Genomic DNA, 21842 nt, shown 5'->3' with positions numbered 1-21842 from the left:
ATATTTGAGATTCTTCAAAGTAGCCACCCTTTGCATTGATGACAGCTTTGCACACTCTTGGCATTCTCTTAACCAGCTACATGAGGTAGTCACCTGGAATGCATTTCAATTAACAGGTGTGACTTGTTAAAAGTTAATTTGTTGAATTTCTTTCCTTCTTAATGCATTTGAGCCAATCAGTTGTGTTGTGACATGGTAGGGAGAGTATACAGAAGATGGTCTTTTACCAAATAGGGCTAAGTCCATACTATGACAAGAATAGCTCAAATAAGCAAAGAGAATGTCCATCATGACTTTAAGACATGAATACAGACAATTTAAGTCACAAATAGTGCGGTCTCAAAAACCATCAAGCTCTATGATGAAACTGGCTCTCATAAGGACCGCCACAGGAAAGGAAGACCCAGAGTTTCCTCTGGTGCAGAGGACAAGTTCATTAGAGTACCAGTACCTCAGATTGCAGACCAAATAAATGCTTCACAGAGTTCAAGTTATAGACACATCTCGACATCAACTGTTCAGAGTAGACTGTGTGAATCCGACCTTCATGGTCAAATTGCTGCAAAGAAACCACTACTAAAGGACACAAATAATAAGAAGAGAGTTGCTTGGGCCAAGAAACATGAGCAATGGACATTAGATCGGTGGAAATCTGTCCTTTGGTCTGATGAGTCCAAATTTGAGATTTTTGGTTCCAACCGCTGTGTCTTTGTGAGACGCAGAGTAGATGAACGGATGATCTCCGAATGTGTGGCTCCCACCGTGAAGCATGCAGGAGGTGGTGTGATGGTGCTTTGCTGGTGACATTGTCAGTGATATATTTCGAATTCAAGGCACACTTAACCAGCATGGCTACCACAGCATTCTGCTGCGATATGCCATTCCATCTGGTTTGCGCTTAGTGGGACAAAAATGTGTTTTTCAACAGGACAAGGACCCAACACACCCCCAGCTGTGTAAGGGCTATTTTACCAAGAAGGAGAGTGATGGAGAGCTGCATCAGATGGCCTGGCCTCCACAATCACCCGACCTCAACCCAATTGAGATGGTTTGGGATGAGTTGGACCGCAGCGTGAAGGAAAAGCAGCCAACAAGCACTCAGCATATGTGGGAACTCCTTCAAGAGTGTTGGAAAAGCATTCCTCACGAAGCTGGTTGACAGAATGCCAAGAGTGTGCAAAGCTGTCAATCAAGGCAAAGGGTGACTACTTTGAAGAATCTAAAATATAAACTATATTTTCATTTGTTTAACACTTTTTTGGTTACTACATGATTCCATATTTGATGTCTTGACTATTATTCTACAATGTAGAAAATTGTTTAAAAAATTAAGAAAAAACGTTGAATGACCGTTGAACGTTTGACTGGTACTGTACAAACCACCCTACTAAAATAGTTACATAAAAGCATAATATGACTTAATATGACTAGTACTTCTCCAGTTACAGAGATACAACATGAACCAATGGAGCCAGAGCAATAAGAGATATACTGATACATCTCCAACGCTATAAATACTTTGGGGTTAAGCAATGTGCTGCATGCATCCTGTTTGGAAAATAACAGTGGGAGTGCCGCTTGAAACACAGTCTATTCAAGGATTTAAACAATATCAAATTGAAGCCGGAGGTCAGAAGCCAACTTAACACGAACAACAAAACCCACCATTATTCAGAACGAATATATTCACAGCTTCAGAGATATGGGAGTCATTAAGAGTGACTATTACACGACAACGATGTTCAGCCATGGTTATCTAAATGTGCTCTTTGCTTATCTCCCCCCCCCTGATTTCCACTGGAGGAACACACTAGAATACTAGTTCCCACATTGCTCCCTAATAACCTACTGACAGCTTGGTGTGTGACATGTAAACTGCACTCCATTACTCTCCCAAATATCTTACAATCCATACACAACAAGGTTACAGGCCTCCAGTTGCGTTACCACTATTGGCCAAGCTGCAATGTCAAAATAGGCTCATAAAAAAGGTATGAAAACAAAACTGTGCTTTTTCAAAATCTTAATTTAAGGTCAGGGTTAGGATAATGTTAGCAGAGGGGTTAAGCTTAGAGTTATGTTTAAAATCTGATTTTAAGAAGAGAACTTTTAGAACTAGGCGGAGCTTCCGACTTTTCAATTTGACCAGATAGTAGCAACCCTCCAGTTGGCTCAAAACTGGACAGCTCTACAGGGTGAATGAGGAGAGGAACCGCGGCCAATCCGACACGCACTTGGCCATGCTTTTGTCGGTTTCTTCGTGTCCTTCCTTAAGTGGCATTTTGAAAGTCTCGACCCTCTGTGACAGCTTCGTGTCAGGAGCTGTGAGATATGACAGTGAGATAAAAGCACTTGGACTAAAGGGCACTGGGAGCATGTGGGGGGGCGGAGAGCATGGTCATTAGGATGCATAAGCCTGACATGGARGATAAGACTGGAGCAGGGACACTGTCATTGTTAAAGTCGGGAGGCCAGCTCCGGGGCACAGATGTGGAAAATAGCTATTTTTAGTCTGAGTTCCAAATGGCACCCTATTTCYTCTAAAGTGCACTACTTAGTGCACTTAAATAATACATATTTTAATTTATTTTGTACTTTTCTTTCTCTTCACATTTTCAAACTGTCCATTTATATTTTCTATACATTTGGGTGAGTTTTTTTCCCCCTCGCCTGAGTAGCCTCGTTTCACTGTCAAAAATAAAATTAAACCATCTTGTGTTCAGCGAAATAACAACACAATGTCAAATACAGGTAGCCTAGTCAAATAGTTAACATCCAATCACATTAACCGTTACTCTCTCGCAGGAATTCCACCAATGGTCCGTATGTAGCCAAACGTAGCTGCTGCTCATGTTGGTAGCTGCTGCTCATGACTCCCTTTGCAACCACGTACCTACGTTACAGTGGATTCTCGGAGGTCACGAGCATGAAAACTAAATACAGGCACAGACTGTGTGTGGAAAATAATTTAACACTGAGACGCTCTCCAATACAACCGAACATTGCAGAGTTACGTGCATCCTTTCAAGCACAGCCTTCTCATTAACCTGTGCGGAATTATTCACAATTTTCGATTAACAAATAAAGTTTTATATGTAAGATGTCTAAATAAAGAGCAACATTATTGATTATTATTATATTATTATTTGTGTCCTGGTCCTATAAGAGCTCTTTGTCACTTCCCATGAGCCGGGTTGTGTCACGTGGGTGTGATTTGAGGTGGGTATTCTATGTTCTTTAGTTCTATTATTTGTATTTCTATGTTTTGGCCGGGTAGGGTTCTCAATCAGGGACAGCTGTCTATCGTTGTCTCTGATTGAGAACCATACTTAGGTAGCCCTTTTTCCCACCTGTCTTTGTGGGAGGTTGACTTTTGTTAGTGGCACTTAGCCCTGTAAGCTTCACGGTTGTTTTTCTTCATTTGTTGTTTTGTTGGCKTATTTTTCTAAAATAAAAGGAATATGTACGCTCACCACCCTGCACCTTGGTCCACTTCCAGCAACGGCCGTGACAGGTTGTGACAAAAACTCACACTCATTCTTATGTTTAGTAAATGTATAGTGTGTGAGTGGCTTACAATGATAGCAAAAAACAAAATTTGCGAGTGCGCTGACCCTGGTGCTAGAGGGGGTACGCAGCTGGAGGTTGAATGTTTGAAGGGGTACGGGACTAGAAGTTTAGGAACCACTGGACTAGATGATAGGTCATCAATAACAGGGTATGGTAGATTGGACTAGATGGATATAAATAGATGGGGGAATGTAAATTGTGTCATACTCAGTGAGGGTCAAACTAATGAAGGGTAAAATAGGGTATTGAGATTGTAGTTAGTATGGGCATAGACTCAAAATACACAATTATCAAAAAATCAGTGCAGAACAGAAAGCCTGTCAAAATACAGATCACTGAGAAGAAGAAAAAATTGTATTCTCAAACATGTACCTACACAATTTTCTTTTTAAACATAATTCCTTTTGAAGCTTTATTGACTTAAGCAGCAACTGTACGGGTCAATTCTGGTGTGTAGWGACAATTTCCCTTCAATGATCATCATTACAGTAGATGATTGTGTACTGTACTAAACTTTGGTGCTACATTTGTTCAATCTGCAAGCAAGCTAAACCTGATTTGGGGAAGCTCACTGCAACCACAACTTTCTAACCATGGGTCGATTTGAATAAAACCACTATTTTAAAAAATCCAGCAACCAAGATAACACATGAATACGATGAATTTGAATGAATCCCAAATGTGAAGTGAGTGGACAGTCCAAGGCGGAAAATAGATAATGTGTTTGACTTTTCCCAAAAATCTGGTTAGCCGGTTTGATTGAACAGAGCCTCTAATCTATAGTCCAATTTGAATTCCATTTTGTTTCGTTTTTTTTCTGTGAGCTCAATGCATACATAGCACAGTTTCTCTAGAGATAAATCAGATCCAGTCTGAACTGTACAATGTAGTAGGTAGTTGTAGTTTCCGACAGGCCAATATTCTACATAGTTTAGTGCACAAAACCTGGTAATTAACTACAATGACCATAATTCATCGTGCATCTACTTGTCCGGTCTGTGTTTCTTTTACGACTGCTACGGGAGAGAGAACGCAGAATCGTGAGGTTATATGGAGAGCAGCTGTTGCTTCGTGAGGTATCTCTACCTGAAAATACATGATCTAAATGATTGGTAGTTGGTATTCAGCAGTCATAAAAGTATGTCTTATTTACTTTGAACAACTACTAAAATAGTGATGTTGTCAGACAGCATAGACAGCGGCTCTATAGAGATGAGATGATGACTTGGAATGAAATAATAAAGTCATCAAATAAAACAAATGTAATATACACAACAACTGAAATATTTAATTAAAGTAATGTGAATAAATGTTGGTTAATAAGCAGTAATGGGCAGTCACTACCATCATAGGACTTTTACTAATTGTTTTATTCTGTGTTGTTACAGAACTCAACCCACATAATGCATTGTGCATTTCATGTTAAAAATAAATAATCAAAACCAAAATCCAAAACAGAAACTGACCTCAAAAAGCATTAATCGCTCAGCACTTCTAATCTCTAACTTTGTGACATCCTGCCACTCCCTGCAACTCTGTGTCATGCCAAAGACTGGTACACAGCGCCAGCACAACCTGTAGCCCAAGTCCAGAGGGGAGTCCTAACAAACCAGATGGAATCAACCATCCAAAAAATCATTATCGTGTGGCTACACAACCATCCGTGAAGTCATTATCAGTGTGGTTACACGACCATCCATAAAGTCATTATCAGTGTGGCCACACAAACATCCATAAAGTCATTATCAGTTTGGCTACACAAACATCCATAAAGTCATTATCAGTTTGGCTACACAAACATCCATAAAGTCATTATCAGTGTGGCTACACAACCGTCCATAAAGTCATTATCAGTGTGGCTACACAACCATCCATAAAGTCATTACCAGTGTGGCTACACAAACATCCATAAAGTCATTATCMGTGTGGCTGCACAACCATCCATGAAGTCATTATCACTGTGGCTACACAACCATCCATGAAGTCATTATCACTGTGGCTACACACTACACAACCAACATTGCAGGCAGCATCCCAAGACCTTCAAAGCGATGCGCTAAACTAATCGGAGGGAGATATCGATACATTGCGCTAACGCCTAAGCCCCCCAAATCCAGGGGGATTCCTTAGCATTGTCGAGTGGGCTGGAGCGTCTTTGGCTCATGAAGTGTTGGAGTGACAGCGCGGGCAGCAAGGGACAAAAGCCCTCTGTGTTTCTAATCTGTCTAATGTTCTGACGCGTTAAAGGCAGCGCTGAGCTGTCCCAGCCCCCTGCGAGGCAGTCTGGAACAGTCTGAGCACACACACACACCCGTGCCACACCACCACATACACACATAGGAAGGAGGAGGGAGGAGGGACAGGGAGCAGGCAGGAGGAGGGAGGGAGAGGAGAGGAGGGAGGAGGAGGAGGGAGGAGGGACGGGGAGGAGGAGGGAGGAGGGAGGATTTTGTCTGTTGTTTGTTTACCAAACCGCGAACCAAAGTAGTACTTGACAGATAATTAACGACATTATCGAACAAATCAAGCATTTATTGTGGACCTGGGATTCCTAGGACTGCATTCTGATGAAGTTCATCAAAGGTAAGGAAACATTTATCATGTATTTTCTGGTTTCTGTTGACTCCAAAATGGCGGCTAATTTTATTATATTTCTGAGCGCCGTCTCAGATTATTGCATGGGTTGCTTTTTCCGTAAAGTTTTTTTGAAATCTGACACAGCGGTTGCATTAATTAAGAAACACAAGCTGCTTTAACGAAATTAAAAACAATAGCAGCATTGAGTTTAATAGTAAAACAACAGTCTAGCTATGTATTTCTCTCTGTCCCCGAATTAAAAAATATCTTGGTCGATCAAAAGTCATCTGTTCTTTCAATCAATTGGTCGAAAATATTAAAACATGTATTTTTTCATATATAAATACACCCTGTTTGAATAAAATGAACTATATGTAGGCTACTGAGCTTGTCTGATGCTTTAAGCACTGTGATTAAAAAACAAAGCCACACAAATTACTAAAGAGTGAGCCAGAGATCAATATAGCCTAACCAGAAGAAGAAATAAATGGTATATCTAAATGAAAATTATACAAATCTAAAAGTAACTTCTATTGCCAATATGTTAAAATTGCCGACATAAAGCCAACAAATAAAAACATTGCAGCATGCGGGTAGAAAATTTACTGCAATTTTATGCATTTTGCCATGGCTAATGCGCCCATTTTGCCCAAACATAATAACAAATTCAATACAGCTAAATTCATTGTTTTGATCATTATCAATTCTCCCTGACTGTCTAGATTTTATTTTGGAGTTTGTTTATTCTCTAAGATTATAACATAAAAAATAATAGAGCTACATTAACTTTTCTACATATCTGGTTTAAGTTTAGATAAGCTTTTTTTAGATAAGCGTTTTTCCAGCTTTTTTTTTTTAATACACTGTTAGGACCACAATGACAGAAAAATCGCTGCAATAAYATCTGATGCACTTRTTCACTACTCCCCACAAGTCTTAAGACATTGGATTGGTGAAGGCATGGRCTAGTGGGAGTTTCCACCATATTTCTCATACCAGTCATTTCCTTTGAAATCAGTGAAGGGACATGAACAAGTGCACACTTTTGGAGGGAGCAGAGATAACTGTGACATGGCCAGACACCTACCTGTGGTAACTGAGGAGTCTGTCGTCCAATCAGAGTCCACTTCCCGTCTCGAATCCTGTAACCACTGACAACTTGTCCTGGGATAGGAGACGGCAAAACCAATTAGGAATCAATTCAGATTACTTCAGTAGAAAACAAATGACCTAAACAAAATCGGTATTTTACTGTATGTCATAGAATCAGTGTTTTCGCGATATATGCAGGTAAAAATGCTTGATTTTGATGCAGCAATTCTGGCATTTGCATGACAATTTGCTAATAAATTAGTCAGATTTCTCATAAAATAAGAAACGTATGAAATCTGCTGCTTACCAAGCTTGTGTGTGTGGGTTCTGAAGGCAAACGGGTATATGGGATATGAGTTATAAGTGCAAGCCACGTCTGCGTTTGTAACTGTGGAAGGAATCAAAAACACACAGATGAATAGGCCAGATGACTAATCTGAAATGGTCTATTCAACAACTGCATCAGCATACAGAAAATACACATACACTAAATATACAAAAGTATGTGGACACCCCTTTAAATTAGTGGATGTGGCTATTTCAACCACACCCATTGCTGACAGGTGTATAAAATCGAGCACACMGCCATGCAATCTCCATAGACAAACATTGGCAGTAAAATGGCCTAACTGAAGAGATCAGTGACTTTCAACCTGGCACCGTCATAGGATGCCAACTTTCCAACAAGTCAGTTCGTCAAATTACGGCTGTGCTAGAGCTGACCCCGGTCAACTGTAAGTGCTGGTATTGTGAAGTGGAAACGTCTAGGAGCAACAACGGCTCAGTCGCGAAGTGGTAGGCCACACAAGCTCACAGAACGAGACCGCCCAGTCTTGAAGTGCGTAGCGCGTAAAAATCGTCTGTCTTTGGTTGCAACACTTACTACCTAGTTCCAAACTGCCTCTGGAAGCAACGTCAGCACAAAAACTGTTTGTTGAGTGCTTCATGAAATGGGTTTCCATGCCCGAGCAACCGCACACAAGCCTAAGATCACCAWGTGCAATGCCAAGCGTCGGCTGGAGTGGTGTAAAGCTCCCCGCCATTGGACTCTGGAGCAGTGGAAACTCGTTCTCTGGAGTGATGAATCAAGCATCACCATCTGGCAGTCCAACGGACGAATTTGGGTTTAGCAATGTCAGGAGAAAGCTAACTGCCCCAATGCATAGTGCCAACTGTACATTTTGGTGGAGGAGGAATAATGGTCTGATGAGAAGGGAAATCTTAACGCTACAGCATACAATGCCATTCTAAACRATTATGTGCTTTCAACTTGGTGGCAACAGTTTGGGGAAGGCCCTTTCCTGTTTCAGCATGACCCATACCCCCGTGCACAAAGCGAGGTCCATACAAAATTGGTTTGTTGAGATCAGTGTGGAAGAACTTGACTGGACTGCACAGAGCCCTGACCTCAATCTCATCGAACACCTTTGGGATGATATGGAACACCGACTGCGAGCCAGGCCTAATCGCCCAACATCAGCGCCAGAACTCACTAATGCTCGTGGCTGAATGGAAGTAAGCCCACGATGCAATGTTCCAACATCTAGTGGAAAGCCTTCCTAGAAGAGTTGAGGCTGTTATAGCACCAAAGGGGGGTACAACTCCATATTAATGCCCATGATTTTGGAATGAGATGTCCGACGAGCAGGTATCCACATACTTTTGGTCATGTAGTATATTTCAAGGGCAGCTTAGCAAATCAAATCAAATCAAATGTTATTTGTCACATCGCCGAATACAACAGGTGTAGACTTTACCGTGAAATGCTTACTTACAAGCCCCTTAACCAACAATGCAGTTCAAGAAAGAGTTAAGAAAATATTTACCAAATAAACTAAAGTTTTAAAAAATTATAAAAGTAACAATAAAATAACAATAACGAGGCTATATACAGAGGGTACCAAGTCAATGTGCAGGGGTACAGGTTAGTCAAGGTAATTTGTACATGTAGGTAGGGGTAAAGTGACTAAAGATAATTGACAGTGCGTAGCAGCAGTGTAAAAACAAATGGAGTGGGGCGGGGTCGATGTAAATAGTCTGGGTAGCCATTTGATTAAATGTTCAGCAGTCTTAAGGCTTGGGGGTAGAAGCTGTTAAAGAGCCTTTTGGTCCTATACTTGGGTGCTCCGGTACCAATGCAATGAGAAAACATTAGCGAAACACCCATTTAACGTCCATTTACAAAACAGGAAAAGGGAAAAGGAAACCAGTAAAAGGGAAAACACATCATCGTGCATCACTTAGCCTACATGATACGCTGGTATTTTTCCATAACTGCTGCTGATGTCTTGCGGATAAATGTGATACTGACACAACAACAAACAAAAAAACTGGTTCAAAATAGCTCCCAAGCTTTACAAGCCATTACCACATAGAAAAGAAAAGAGCTACTGTTACTACCTCCTGGACTAATGACAACACAAATACATTTGTGCAAATGACCCAGATGGGGGGGGGGGGGSYMKAGCTATCTCAAAGTGATAAATTCCCCCATTCCCATGTCCCACTGACTTGTAATTACAAAATAAATGTTTTCCGGTGGAAGAAGTCAAGAGCAGAAGTTGAATGTATGTCCCTGACAACGTAATGGGGAGAGGGATTGGACAAGCATTGTGCTGCACACAGTGAGTGGAGTGCCTCTCTGAACTCACACAGACACACAGACACAGACAGATACACAAAGACAGATACACAGACAGACACCCAACCAGACACACACAACATACCTTTATTTCCTGGAGGGATGACGGTGGTCACAGACATCATCAGATACATGCCAGCAATGAAGGGCTGTCTGTGGAAAGAGAATAGACAAAGAGGCTAAGTCAAACACTGATCTGGAGTCAACGGGTGGTGAGATGATTTTACAATGACTCTATACAGGGTGGATAGTTTGTTAGTGGACACTGATCTGAAGTCAGTTTTACACTGACATTTAACTGGATGGATAGTATCATGTCTGTGATCTGAAGTCAGTTTTACACTGACATTAAACAGGGTGGATAGTATCACGTTAGGTTGAACGTGTGGTGCCAGGATAACAACCTCTCCCTCAACGTGATTAAAGGAGATGATTGTGGACTACAGGAAAAGGAGGACTGAGCACGTCCCCATTCTCATCGACGCGGCTGTAGTGGAACAGGTTGAGAGCTTCAAGTTCCGTGCTGTCCACATCACCAACAAACTATCATGGTCCAAACACACCAAGACAGTCATGAAGAGGGTATGACAACACCTATTCCCCCCTCAAGAGAATGAAAAGATTTGGCATGGGTCCTCAGATCCTCAAAAATGTCTACAGCTGCACCATCGAGAGCATCCTGACTGGTTGCATCACTGTCTGGTATGGCAACTGCTCGGCCTCCGTCCGCAAGGCACTACAGAGGGTAGTGCGTACAGCCCAGTACATCACTGGTGCCAAGCTTCCTGCCATCCAGCACCTCTATACCAGGCGGTGTCAGAGGAAGGCCCTAAAAATTGTCAAAAGACTCCATCCACCCGTGTCATAGACTGTTCTCTCTGCTACCGCACGGCAAGCGGTACCGGAACACCAAGTTAATTAAATGGCTGCCCAGACTATCTGCACTGTCCCCCCACCCCCCTTTATGCTGCTGCTACCTACATGTACATATTACCTCGACTAACCGGTGCCCCTGCACATTGACTCTGTACCGGTACCCCCTGTATATAGTCTCGCTACTGTTATTTTACAGCTGCTCTTTAATCATTTTATTTTTGACTTATGTCTTTTTTKACTTATTTTTCTTAAAACTGCATTGTTGCTTAAGGGTTTGTAAGTCAGTATTTCACTGTAAGGTCTACACTTGTTGTATTCGGCGCATGTGACAAATAACATTCGATTTAAAAACACTTAAACTGTCTTTATACTTGGATCTGATCAACAAATGGATTATGTTAATCACAGACTCAACCAAATTATTTTTTTGATTGTTAATCAAAGGGTTAAAATAAGCACATTTCTGCTGTACTCAACCTTTTTATCCAAGTAAAGTACATGTTGGATAAAAATGTCATGACAGGCCAGATGTCGATAAAATTCCAAATGTTGACAAAACAAAATACTCTCGAGAAGGTGGGATCTTTTTGTGTCTGTAAAATTAATAATGCGAGAAGTGGCAGTGGAAACGTCTTTATACGCAAATATTGATATAATAACAATCATATCGAAGTACAGTTTGAGTCAAGCGATGATATGTTGTGTGGTCTTCTCACTACGACTCTGGAAAGCATGCAGTTTATTGGGCTTCAGATTAAATACATTATGATGAACTTCACAGGGTGGTGAAAGTGCACCGTGATGAGTTTGATGCTCCTTTCCAATAAATATCAAGGGTCTTTTTCTGGTGACATGATGATCAATGCTTAGCTGTCATTTGACAATAAAAAATGATCTCCCTCTTATCCATAATCATCTCATAATGTATGCTATACCCACACTGTATCAAGGTTTTGGCTGGAGAGACCAAAGTGGGCACATTCGCTATATGATGCAACATTTATAGTGGAAAAAACATCAGTAGAGTTGAAAATGCAATGGATTCCCATTTAACTTGTATTGATGGATTCCCATTTAACTTGCATTGATGGATTCATTTAACGTGTATTTCGATGGATTCTCCATTTAACTTGCTTGATGGCTTCGCCATTTACTGTTATGTGTATGGATTCCCATTTTAACTTGTATTGATGGATTCCCATTTAACTTGTATTGATGGATTCCATTTAAACTTGTATTGATGGATTCTCCATTTAACTTGATTGATGGATTCCATTTAACTTGTATTGATGGATTCCCATTTAACTTGTATTGATGGATTCCCATTTAACTCATTGAGGATTCCATTTAACTTGCTTGATGGATTCCCATTAACTGTATTGATGGATTCCCATTTAACTTGATTGATGGATTCCCATTACTTGATTGATGGATTCCCATTTAACTTGTATTGATGGATTCCCATTTCTCGTGATATTGATGGATTCCCTTTAACGTGTATGGGATTCATTTAAACTTGATTGATGGCTTTCCCATTTAACTTGTATTGATGGATTCCCATTATACTTGTATTGTGGATTCCCATTTAACTGTATTGTGGATTCCATTTAACTTGATTGATGGATTCCCATTTACTTGCATTGATGGATTCCCATTTAACTTGCATTGATGGATTCCCATTTAACTTTGCATTGATGGATTCTCATTTAACTTGCATTGATGGATTCCCATTTAACTTGCATTGATGGATTCCATTTAACTTGCATTGATGGATCCATTAATTGCATTGATGGATTCCCATTTAACTTGCATTGATGGATTCCCATTTAACTTGTATTGATGGATTCCCATTTACTTGTATGATGGATTCCCATTAACGTGTAATGATGGATTCCCATTTAACTTTGCATTGATGGATCCTCATTTAAACTTGCTTGATGGATCCCATTTAACTTGCATTGATGGATTCCCATTTAACTTGTATTGTGGATTCATTCTTGTATTGATGGATTCCATTTAACGTGTATTGATGGATTCCCATTAACTTGCATTGATGGATTCCCATTTTAACTTGTATTGATGGATCCCATTTAACTTGCATTGATTGATTCCAATTTAACTTGCATTGATGGATTCCCATTTAACTTGTATTGATGGATTCCATTTAACGTGTATTGATGGATTCCCCATTTAAACTTGCTATTGATGGATTCCCATTTAACTTGCATTGATGGATCCCCATTTAACTTGCAATTGATGGATCCCATTTTAATTGCATTGATGGAATCCCCATTTTAACTTGTATTGATGGATTTCCCATTTACTTGCATTGATGGATTCCCATTAACTTGCCTTGTATGGAATCCCCATTTAACTTGCATTGCAGTGGATTCCCATTGTAACGTTGCATTGATGGATTCCCATTTAACTTGTATGATGGAATTCCCATTTAATCTTGCAGTTGATGGATTCCCATTTAACTTGTATTGAATGCGATCCCATTTAACTTGCATTTGATGATTCCCATTTAACTTGTTATGAGATGGATTTCCATTAACGTTGTATTGATGGATTCCCATTTAACGTGTATATTGATTCGATTCCCATTAACCTTGCATTGATGGTTCCATTTACCTTCTCTCTTTCTTTTTCTCGGAGGACCTGAGCCCTAGGACATACGTGGGACTACCGCCGGGTGACTCCTTGCTGTCCCCAGTCGCCTGGCTTGCTGCTATTCAGTTTCAACTGTTCTGCCTGCGGTTATGGAACCCTACCTGTCCCAGAACCTGCTGTTTTCAACTCTTAATGATCGGTTATGAAAAGCCAACTGAGATTTATTCCTGATTATTATTTGACCATGCTTGTCATTTATGGAAATTTTGAAAATCTTGGCTCTCTCTAATTTTCTCCTTCTTCTTTTCTTGCTCTCGGAGGACCTGGGCCCTAGGACCATGCGTCGGGACTGCGCGCCGTGGTGACTCCTTGCTGTCCCCAGTCCGCTGGCCTTGCTCCTATTCCAGTTTCAGCTGTTCTGCCTGCGGTTATGGAACCGCCACCTGTCCAAGACTGTTGTTTTCAACTCTTGATGATCGGCGTAAATGAAAGCCAACTGAAAATTATTCATGATTATTATTTGACCATGCTTGTCACTTATGAACATTTTTGAACATTTTGGCATAGTTCTGTTATAATCTCACCCGGCACAGCCAGAAGAGGACTGGCCACCCTCATAGCCTGGTTCCTCTCTGGTTTCTTCCTAGGTTTTGGCTTTCTAGGGAGTTTTTCCTAGCCACCGTGCTTCTACAACCTGCATTACTAGCTGTTTGGGGTTTTAGGCTGGGTGTTGTAACAGCACTTCGAGATATTAGCTGATGTACGAAGGGCTATTATAAATAAAAATTGATTGATTGATTGAACTTTGCATTGATGGATTCCTATTTACACTCTTGTATTGATGGATCCCATTTAACGTGTATTGATGTTCCATTTAATTGCATTGGATGGATTCCCATTTAACTTGTATTGATGGAAACACATTTAACTTGTATTGTGGATTCCCATTTAACTTGCATTGATTGGTTCCCATTTTAACTTGCATTGATGGATTCCCATTTAACTTGTATTGATGGATTCCCATTTAACGTGTATTGATGGATTCCCATTTAACTTGTATTGATGGAAACCCATTTAACTTGTATTGATGGAAACCCATTTAACTTGTACTAATGGAAACCCATTCAACCTATATTTGTGTTCGGTAAATGGGAATTTAAACGCAAAAGTTATTTTTATGTGCACTACGTCATCACGCACAGCCTTTTATTTGATGGAAACATCTCTGGAGGGAAACATTGCTTTTATGCAGATCCTAGAATGAAAATCTGTCGCCAATTGGATGGAAACCTATCTTATGAGCCAGAATGGCAACAAACTGCTATAATTTGTTATGCCCAGGACACCATAGATAGACATTACTCCCTCTAGTTTGAGCCAGAATGGAGACAGACTGCTACAGACAATAAATGTGCCCATCCAGTAGTATGGCAGTGGAGTGAAACTGGAGTATGGAGACAAAGGAGGAAGCGGACCACAGCCGGCACCTTTATCCATCAGCCACCTCTTATTCCATCACTCAGAGGAAACAGTGGAACGCTACAATACGTTTAACGTAGATCACTCAGAGGAACGGTACAATACGTTTAACGTAGATCACTCAGAGGAACGGTACAATACGTTTAACTTAGGTCAATGACCCGTTTCAATAATGTCATTTCTCTCTGACAGCACAGGGTACAGAAACTATTTATAAATAAAAWAAATAAAAAAATACGATTTAAGTGAGAATAGGCGTTGGTCTGAAGCYGAAAAAGAAAGGAAATTCAGATRAGCACCACAATATCTATTCCACCCATGCTCTACCAAGGTTTTCCAGCACCCAGCTTTAACCTACTACATTAGCTATGTTGGTATTGTACTTCAGACTATGTGTAGGCAGGTTGCTTAGGATTTWAACCTTCTCAAACAGCTTAATTAATACTATTAGAGGATGTGGTTCCACAATAATGTGATTTGTACCACATACAAGTTCTTCTTAGGGATCGGCGTCCCGTCAACGGGACAGTTGTAAATCATGCAGCGCCTTGTGGCACCATCACAGATTTTAGAGAAACAACAAATGTCGGTACATATAAGTGTCTTATATCGGCTGAAAGCTTAAATTCTTGTTATTATAACTGCACTCTCCAATTTACAGTAGCTATTACTGCAAGAAAATTCCATGCTATTGTTTGAGGTGAGCTCCTAACAACAAAATACTTTTTTCACCACGATAGGTTTTATAAATTCACCTCTGAAGGTGAAATGTGTACTTACATGCTGAAATCTTGCTCTGATTTATCATCCAAAGGGTCCCAGAGATAACATGAAGTGTCGTTTTGTTAGATAAAATCATTTTTCATATCATAAAACGGTCCATATAGCGTGCACAATCGATTTTGTTTTTCCACTCGTTCAATTAGCAAAGAAAGGAATCTTTGAAAATCTAACCCTAAACATTGTTTCAACCAGTCAAATCACGTCCGTATGTATTCCTCAGAGATCCTAGAACGTAACAAGACTTCACAATATCATTAGGGGTGTAGTATATCCTATAGGACACCATATTTGGTCAGAGAGCGACTCCTTCATGGCACGCCGATGACGCGGGCGGTCTTCACTTGAATGACTTTAACTTTGTCAAATAAGCACCAATTGGGGTYAAAAARAGCTAGSTAGATAGCCAATGAGCTGGGCTATCTGTMGTAAAATGTARCTACTAAYCTTGTATGACAGCATGCCTTTTCCTTTTGGACAAAACTTATAAGAATATTCAGAGTTATGAAGTTAGTTATGAAGTTATGAAAACTGGTTGTTTTGCAAAWGTTKAACTTATGATATGTCTACTAATACTGTAAAAGCTAAATCAAAGTCCAAGTATACAGATTTGATGATATTCTTGCAGAAAAATGTCATATGAATGCAAATGTCTCCTTCACGATTTGCCCAAATGTACCYGGGTGACTTTACACTAAATGTCAAGTAGTTCGCTCATACTTCAAGTTATCCATCTGAAACTTTGCACATACACTGCTGCCATATTGTGGACACCATTGGAATTACAACCAGAGTGATGGCTGGAACAGGGACCTTTCTTTTGGATTTCAAAGATGGTGGTTGAAAAAAACKGCAGTTTTTTTCTTTGTATTTTCTTCGACCAGATCTAGTGTTATATTCTCCTACATWCAAGTCATATTTCCACAAACTTCAAAATGTTTCTAAGCAACCTGCTTACACATAGTTTGTAGTACAATACTTACTGTAGTATGTCAAASCCCTGTGCTRGAAAACCTTGGTAGATCACGGTTGGAATAGGCATTSTGGTGCTCATCTGAATTTYCTTTCTTTTTCGGCTTCAGACCAATGCCAATTCTCACTTAAAATGTTTTTTTKWTTTTTTTTATCTAGTCCAAATATGTCTGTTCCCCGGGCGCCGAAGACATGGATGTCGATTATGGCAGCCCCCCGCACCTCTCTGATTCAGAGGGGTTGGGTTAAATGCAGAAGACAAATTTCAGTTGAATGCAGTCAGTTGTTCAACTGACTAGGTATCCCCCTTTCAACTATTTGTATCAGTTTGAATCACTTTCAAATGGGGGACTTTTATTTGAAGGCGAACTGCAAATKCCACTATTGTGGCTAATCCTTATTGTGGCTAGCTTCACACAGGTGTGCACGGCAGAGTTGAAAGATATCCAACAAATGGAGTTGTTAGTTTGGCACTGTTGATCAGCACACATGATCATTTTTTTTAATGAAGACAGGAGAAGGAGCATACTGGAATGTATTATGGATGTTAAACTGGTGAGTTTTTCTCATGCTAGCAAGCATGCACTTGCACACTGCAGTCAGTGCACAATAGAGCCAGGAGTCTCTGTTAACGTCAGATAGCAAAACAAATTCTCAGCAGTTTGAGTTGTGTCCTGTCTGACAGTGAAAAGGTGGCTAGCTCTTACTGTTGCCTGGACTATGGAGTAGCTAGCTAGCTAGTGTTGCAAAAGCCCATTGCATGCATAGTAAGTTAGCAGCATGACCATTTGTCCAAAGTTTGGGGTTGGTTTTGAGCTGATGTATGTTAGCTTGCTAGCTATGTTWTGTGGAAAGGACTGGGATTTGGACATGAACTAGCTATCATTAGCTAGCTTCAGCTGTTTTTGTCTGGCTCTAACTAGCTAGCTCGCTAATGGCTGAAGTTATTTGTGTAACAAACCTTCCATAAACAAAAATAGCTAGYTACCTTTCTTTGCCTGTTTGTTAGCTAGCTAGTTAGCTAGCTAGAGTTCAGCTGACTGGTGTTAGCTAGCTAGCTACAGAGGCTAGCTGCTGGACTTTGTACAATCAAGCACACATTAGCTAAGTAATGTTAGCTAGCTAGCTACCTAGCTAATTAAATTGGTCAGAAATGCTACAAAAAGGTAGCACATTGTTCGTTCTTAATGGTCAAAAATGAGCATGTGAGATAAATTATAAAATGTAATAAACTGTTGCACCTACAAATTTAGTCAAGTCCAATGGTCACTTTATGGACAGTATAGTCTCGTTTTAATCCGACATCTAGAATTTGAGCTAGGTAGGCGCAAGAAATACTCTTAAAACTAAATTGTTAACGACCCTGTTAAAAAATCATATATGTGGTTCTCGGTAAYGGACGGACAGTTCCATGACCTCCAATCAAGTTGATTTTCTAATTTTCAACTAGATTTGCTTCATATTGGCTTAGATATGACGGTAGGGAGATTTTAGTTTAACACTGAGCTTCAAACAATGCCTATAATAAATCCTAGTCTTTTTTTCTTCATAAATAGCATACTTTTTTATTAGTATTTATCCACCGTTTCATCCGTTGTTTTAATTCAGATAAGGGGGTCAATACAAAGTGTTGGGTTGGACATCATTCCACTCACATCACACTTATGATGCTGCCCACAGTTGATAAGTATTGTAGGTAAATAGGTCATACCAGGGATCTCAAATGGGGCCCTATTCCCTATGTAGTGCACTATATTTGACAAGAGSCTTATCGGCCATGTTAAAAAGTAGTGCAAYATAAAGGGAATATGGTGCCATTTGGGACGCAACCCAATACAAGTACAATGTTCTCTCTGTTCAACTGAATGAATCACCCAAATTGGGTTGTTTGTGTCTGTCCCAACCCAAACCAACTAGCCTGCGAAGCTGCAGACATATACGATGGTTATAAATTACAGTACATGATTACATCGTATTTCCTGTAAATATGGAAATGTACTACAGGTAATTGATATAATACTTACGGTTTGGAAGTCATTCGTAAGGTAAGTCCTGAGCAATCTCTATGGTGRTCTGAAACAAAAAACGCGCAATTAGCCGACAACAAATTAACGAATGAAACAGAATGCTGTTTTGATGAAGCCCAGTCCGATTCACTCTCTACTGCAGGTGTTCCTTTACGACTGTAAAGCACCGTAATACATTATTCAATTACAGCACTATTATGGCTCCCTATTATCTTCACGGTACACTACTTTGGACCAGGGCCCATAGGGTTCTGGTTGAAAGTAGTGCACCATTTAGGGAATAGGGTGCCATTTAGGACACCTTTTGAGTCGTCGTCGTCCCCCCTCCCACCCAATATGCTAGCCATGTCTACACAGGGGGGTTTAAGCAAACACCGGMCAAGCCCATTGAAGTAAGCTAGCGCCGCGGCGGCTAGCTGTAGCCCCAGAGCTCCTGCCCCTGTGGCTACACAGCAATACCATAGGGTTTATTTCTGGAGCTGCCTATTAACATACAATAATCCTGAGAAGCTGGTCTGCATTCTAATACATGTGGGCAGGCACACAACACACACATCTGTACTCCCCAGAGAGCACTCATTTGCATAGTTAATTGTTTAAATTCCAGCATTCATGTCCAGCATTTTAATCAACTTCTTAATTTCCTGCACTAATGTGTTATTATTTACACACTGTGTCACACTTATTTTGTCTTGGTGTGCCTCCATTTACAAAAATGTTTTAAAAAATACATAAAAACTTYCCTTGACTGAATAATTATTCTCCTCTTTGACTGTGACTACACAGCAGGTATTACAGTTCACTCCCAAAGCTATTGACTGTTTTTGTGCTTGCCAGTTAGCTAGTAKCTCTCAGTTGTTAGCAGCCAATGGCTAGCCGTCTCTTACTGCCGATAAAAAAGGATGATTGCCATCASTTGTTTGAGTCAGTACTGAATTATTTAACGTAACAAATCAAACATTAAACCTTCATGGTAACCTGCTAACATTCATGCTTGAGACCCGGCATTTATTTGCTGAATTTGGTGCATTGCCCAGCTACTAAAGAGACAGCGCTATTTGAGACACAGCATTTAGTTGAAGTTTACGGTAACAACTACACATTATCCTCGAAACGTCTGTTTTTTAAATATTTTTAAATATTTATTTTAACCTTTATTTACTACTGGCAAGTCAGATAAGAACAAATTGTTAATTTACAATGACGGCCTAGGAAAGTGGGTTAACGTGCTTGTTCAGGGGCAGAACAACAGCTTTTTACTTTGAGCTCTCGTCAGAGGCAGCCCAGTCATTCCGCCCCGTCATCAGCGCCCAGTCATATCCAAGCAGCCCCAGTCATTCCAGGCAGCCCAGTCATTCCAAGCCCCAGAGTCCAGGCCTAATTTCAGGCAGCCCAGTAATCCAGGCAGCCCAGAGTAAATTTCAGGCAGCCCAGTTATTTTCCCTAAGAAAGCCCCTTTATTGTGTGCCTGTCCTGACTTATATTGGGGAGACAAGAGACAGCCACTCCAATGTAGTATTCTAATGCCAAATACACTCCCCTATTGGGCCCTGGTCAAAATTAGAGCACTATATAGGGAATAGGGTGCCCTTTGGGAAGCAAACTCCCTCAATGCACAATCAATGGCCACTTAGTGAAAGAACTCTCTCTCAGCTGCCACTGGGGGCGAAGCTGTCGCAACAAACGTGGAACAACACAAATGTTTGCTGTTGAGTCTTTTGGGAGCTCATTGTGGGGGAAGAGAACAATAACCACTTAATGTTGTGGGGGAACAATAACTGTTTTGAGTCCCTAATTAAAATAATCTGGTCGTGAAAGCCTGAATAAAACAAAACTGGAAACGCCTGGTGATAAACACGTATTAACTATGAGAGTAATGAACTGTACAATAATTACCAGGTACTGTATTTGAATACAAAGCAGGCACAATATTACAGTCCAGGTGAATTCATCCCTTGTTTTAATACAGGGGTCACCCAATCTGGTTCTGTGGGGCTACACGGGTCACCCAATCTGGTTCTGCGGGGCTACACGGGTCACCCAATCTGGTTCTGCGGGGCTACACGGGTCACCCAATGTGGTTCTGCGGGGGGCTACACGGGTCACCCAATCTGGTTCTGCGGTGCTACACGGGTCACCCAATCTGGTTCTGCGGGGCTACACGGGTCACCCAATCTGGTTCTGCGGGGCTACACGGGTCACCCAATTTGGTTCTGCGGGGCTACATGGGTCACAGACTTTTGTTTCAACCCAGCCCTAAAACAGATTAATTGATTGGCTGAATGGGGTGTGTTAATGCTGGACTGGATCAGACCCCTGTATGGCATGTAGCTCCAGGACCATTCATTCCTGCTTTTCCCCTCATGATTCCAGGAATATTCCAACCAGGATTTCTGGAAAACCTGGACATTTTGGGGAAATTACAGGGAATTTTGCAACCCTACTGAAGTTTTATCACCAATTACCACTCACCTCTAAAAGCTTGGACATCCCCATAGTGGATTTGCAGCACAAAGTAAGTGATTCTGGATTTCCCTCCAACTTTAAAACCGACATCTGGGATTGAAAAAAGAAAGAAAAAAAGACAGGCACCAGTAATTAAGGTCTCCGTGAGGCCTGCAAGGCTGAGATGCACTGATAAGGAAAGAACTCATTGGAGAGCAATTACAATAACGCAGGCTAAAGCCGCAGGATTACCAATCATGGATCTACTCTCTCCAGAGCTCACTGGGGTAGAGTCTGATCTCTCCTCTCTCCAGAGACTACGCGTACGGTGATTATCAGAGCTCCTGGCTAGAGCTCTACTCTCTCCAAGAGCTCACTGGGTAGAGTCTGATCTCTCCTTCTCCAGAAGAGCACTGGGGTAGAGTCTGATCTCTACTCTCTCCAGAAGCTCACTGGGGAGAGATCTGATCTCTCCTCTCTCCAGAAAGCACTGGGGTAGAGTCTGATCTCTACTCTCTCCAGAGCTCACTGGGGTAGAGTCTGAATCTCTCCTCCTCCAGAAAAGCACTGGGGTAGAGTCTGATCTCTACTCTCTCCAGAGCTCACTGGGGTAGAGTCTGATCTCTCCTCTCTCCAGAAAGCACTGGGGTAGAGTCTGATCTCTACTCTCTCACAGAGCACTGGGGTAGAGTCTAATCCTCTCTCTCCAGAGAGCACTGGGGATAGAGTCTGATCTCTAACTATCTCCAGAGAGCAATGGGGTAGAGTCG

At 41.0% G+C, this 21842-nt stretch overlaps 1 protein-coding gene across 1 annotated transcript in view; it reads right to left on the bottom strand.

The window, feature by feature from the left end:
- Positions 1-21842, bottom strand: part of pam (peptidylglycine alpha-amidating monooxygenase) — a 154807-nt gene that overhangs the window by 79276 nt on the left and 53689 nt on the right. The window contains exons 8-12 of the mRNA XM_070439610.1: positions 21100-21183; positions 18625-18673; positions 9966-10033; positions 7547-7627; positions 7235-7311 (exon numbers count right to left, since the gene is read on the bottom strand). Coding sequence (XP_070295711.1) covers positions 7235-7311; positions 7547-7627; positions 9966-10033; positions 18625-18673; positions 21100-21183 — 359 coding nt within the window. The remainder of the gene's footprint in view (positions 1-7234; positions 7312-7546; positions 7628-9965; positions 10034-18624; positions 18674-21099; positions 21184-21842) is intronic.

Source organism: Salvelinus sp. IW2-2015, linkage group LG4q.1:29 (genome assembly GCF_002910315.2).
Source record: "Salvelinus sp. IW2-2015 linkage group LG4q.1:29, ASM291031v2, whole genome shotgun sequence".
Lineage (NCBI taxonomy): Eukaryota > Metazoa > Chordata > Actinopteri > Salmoniformes > Salmonidae > Salvelinus > Salvelinus sp. IW2-2015.
Note: the sequence above shows the minus strand (reverse complement) of the source record. Positions and strands in the feature narration are given on the sequence as shown.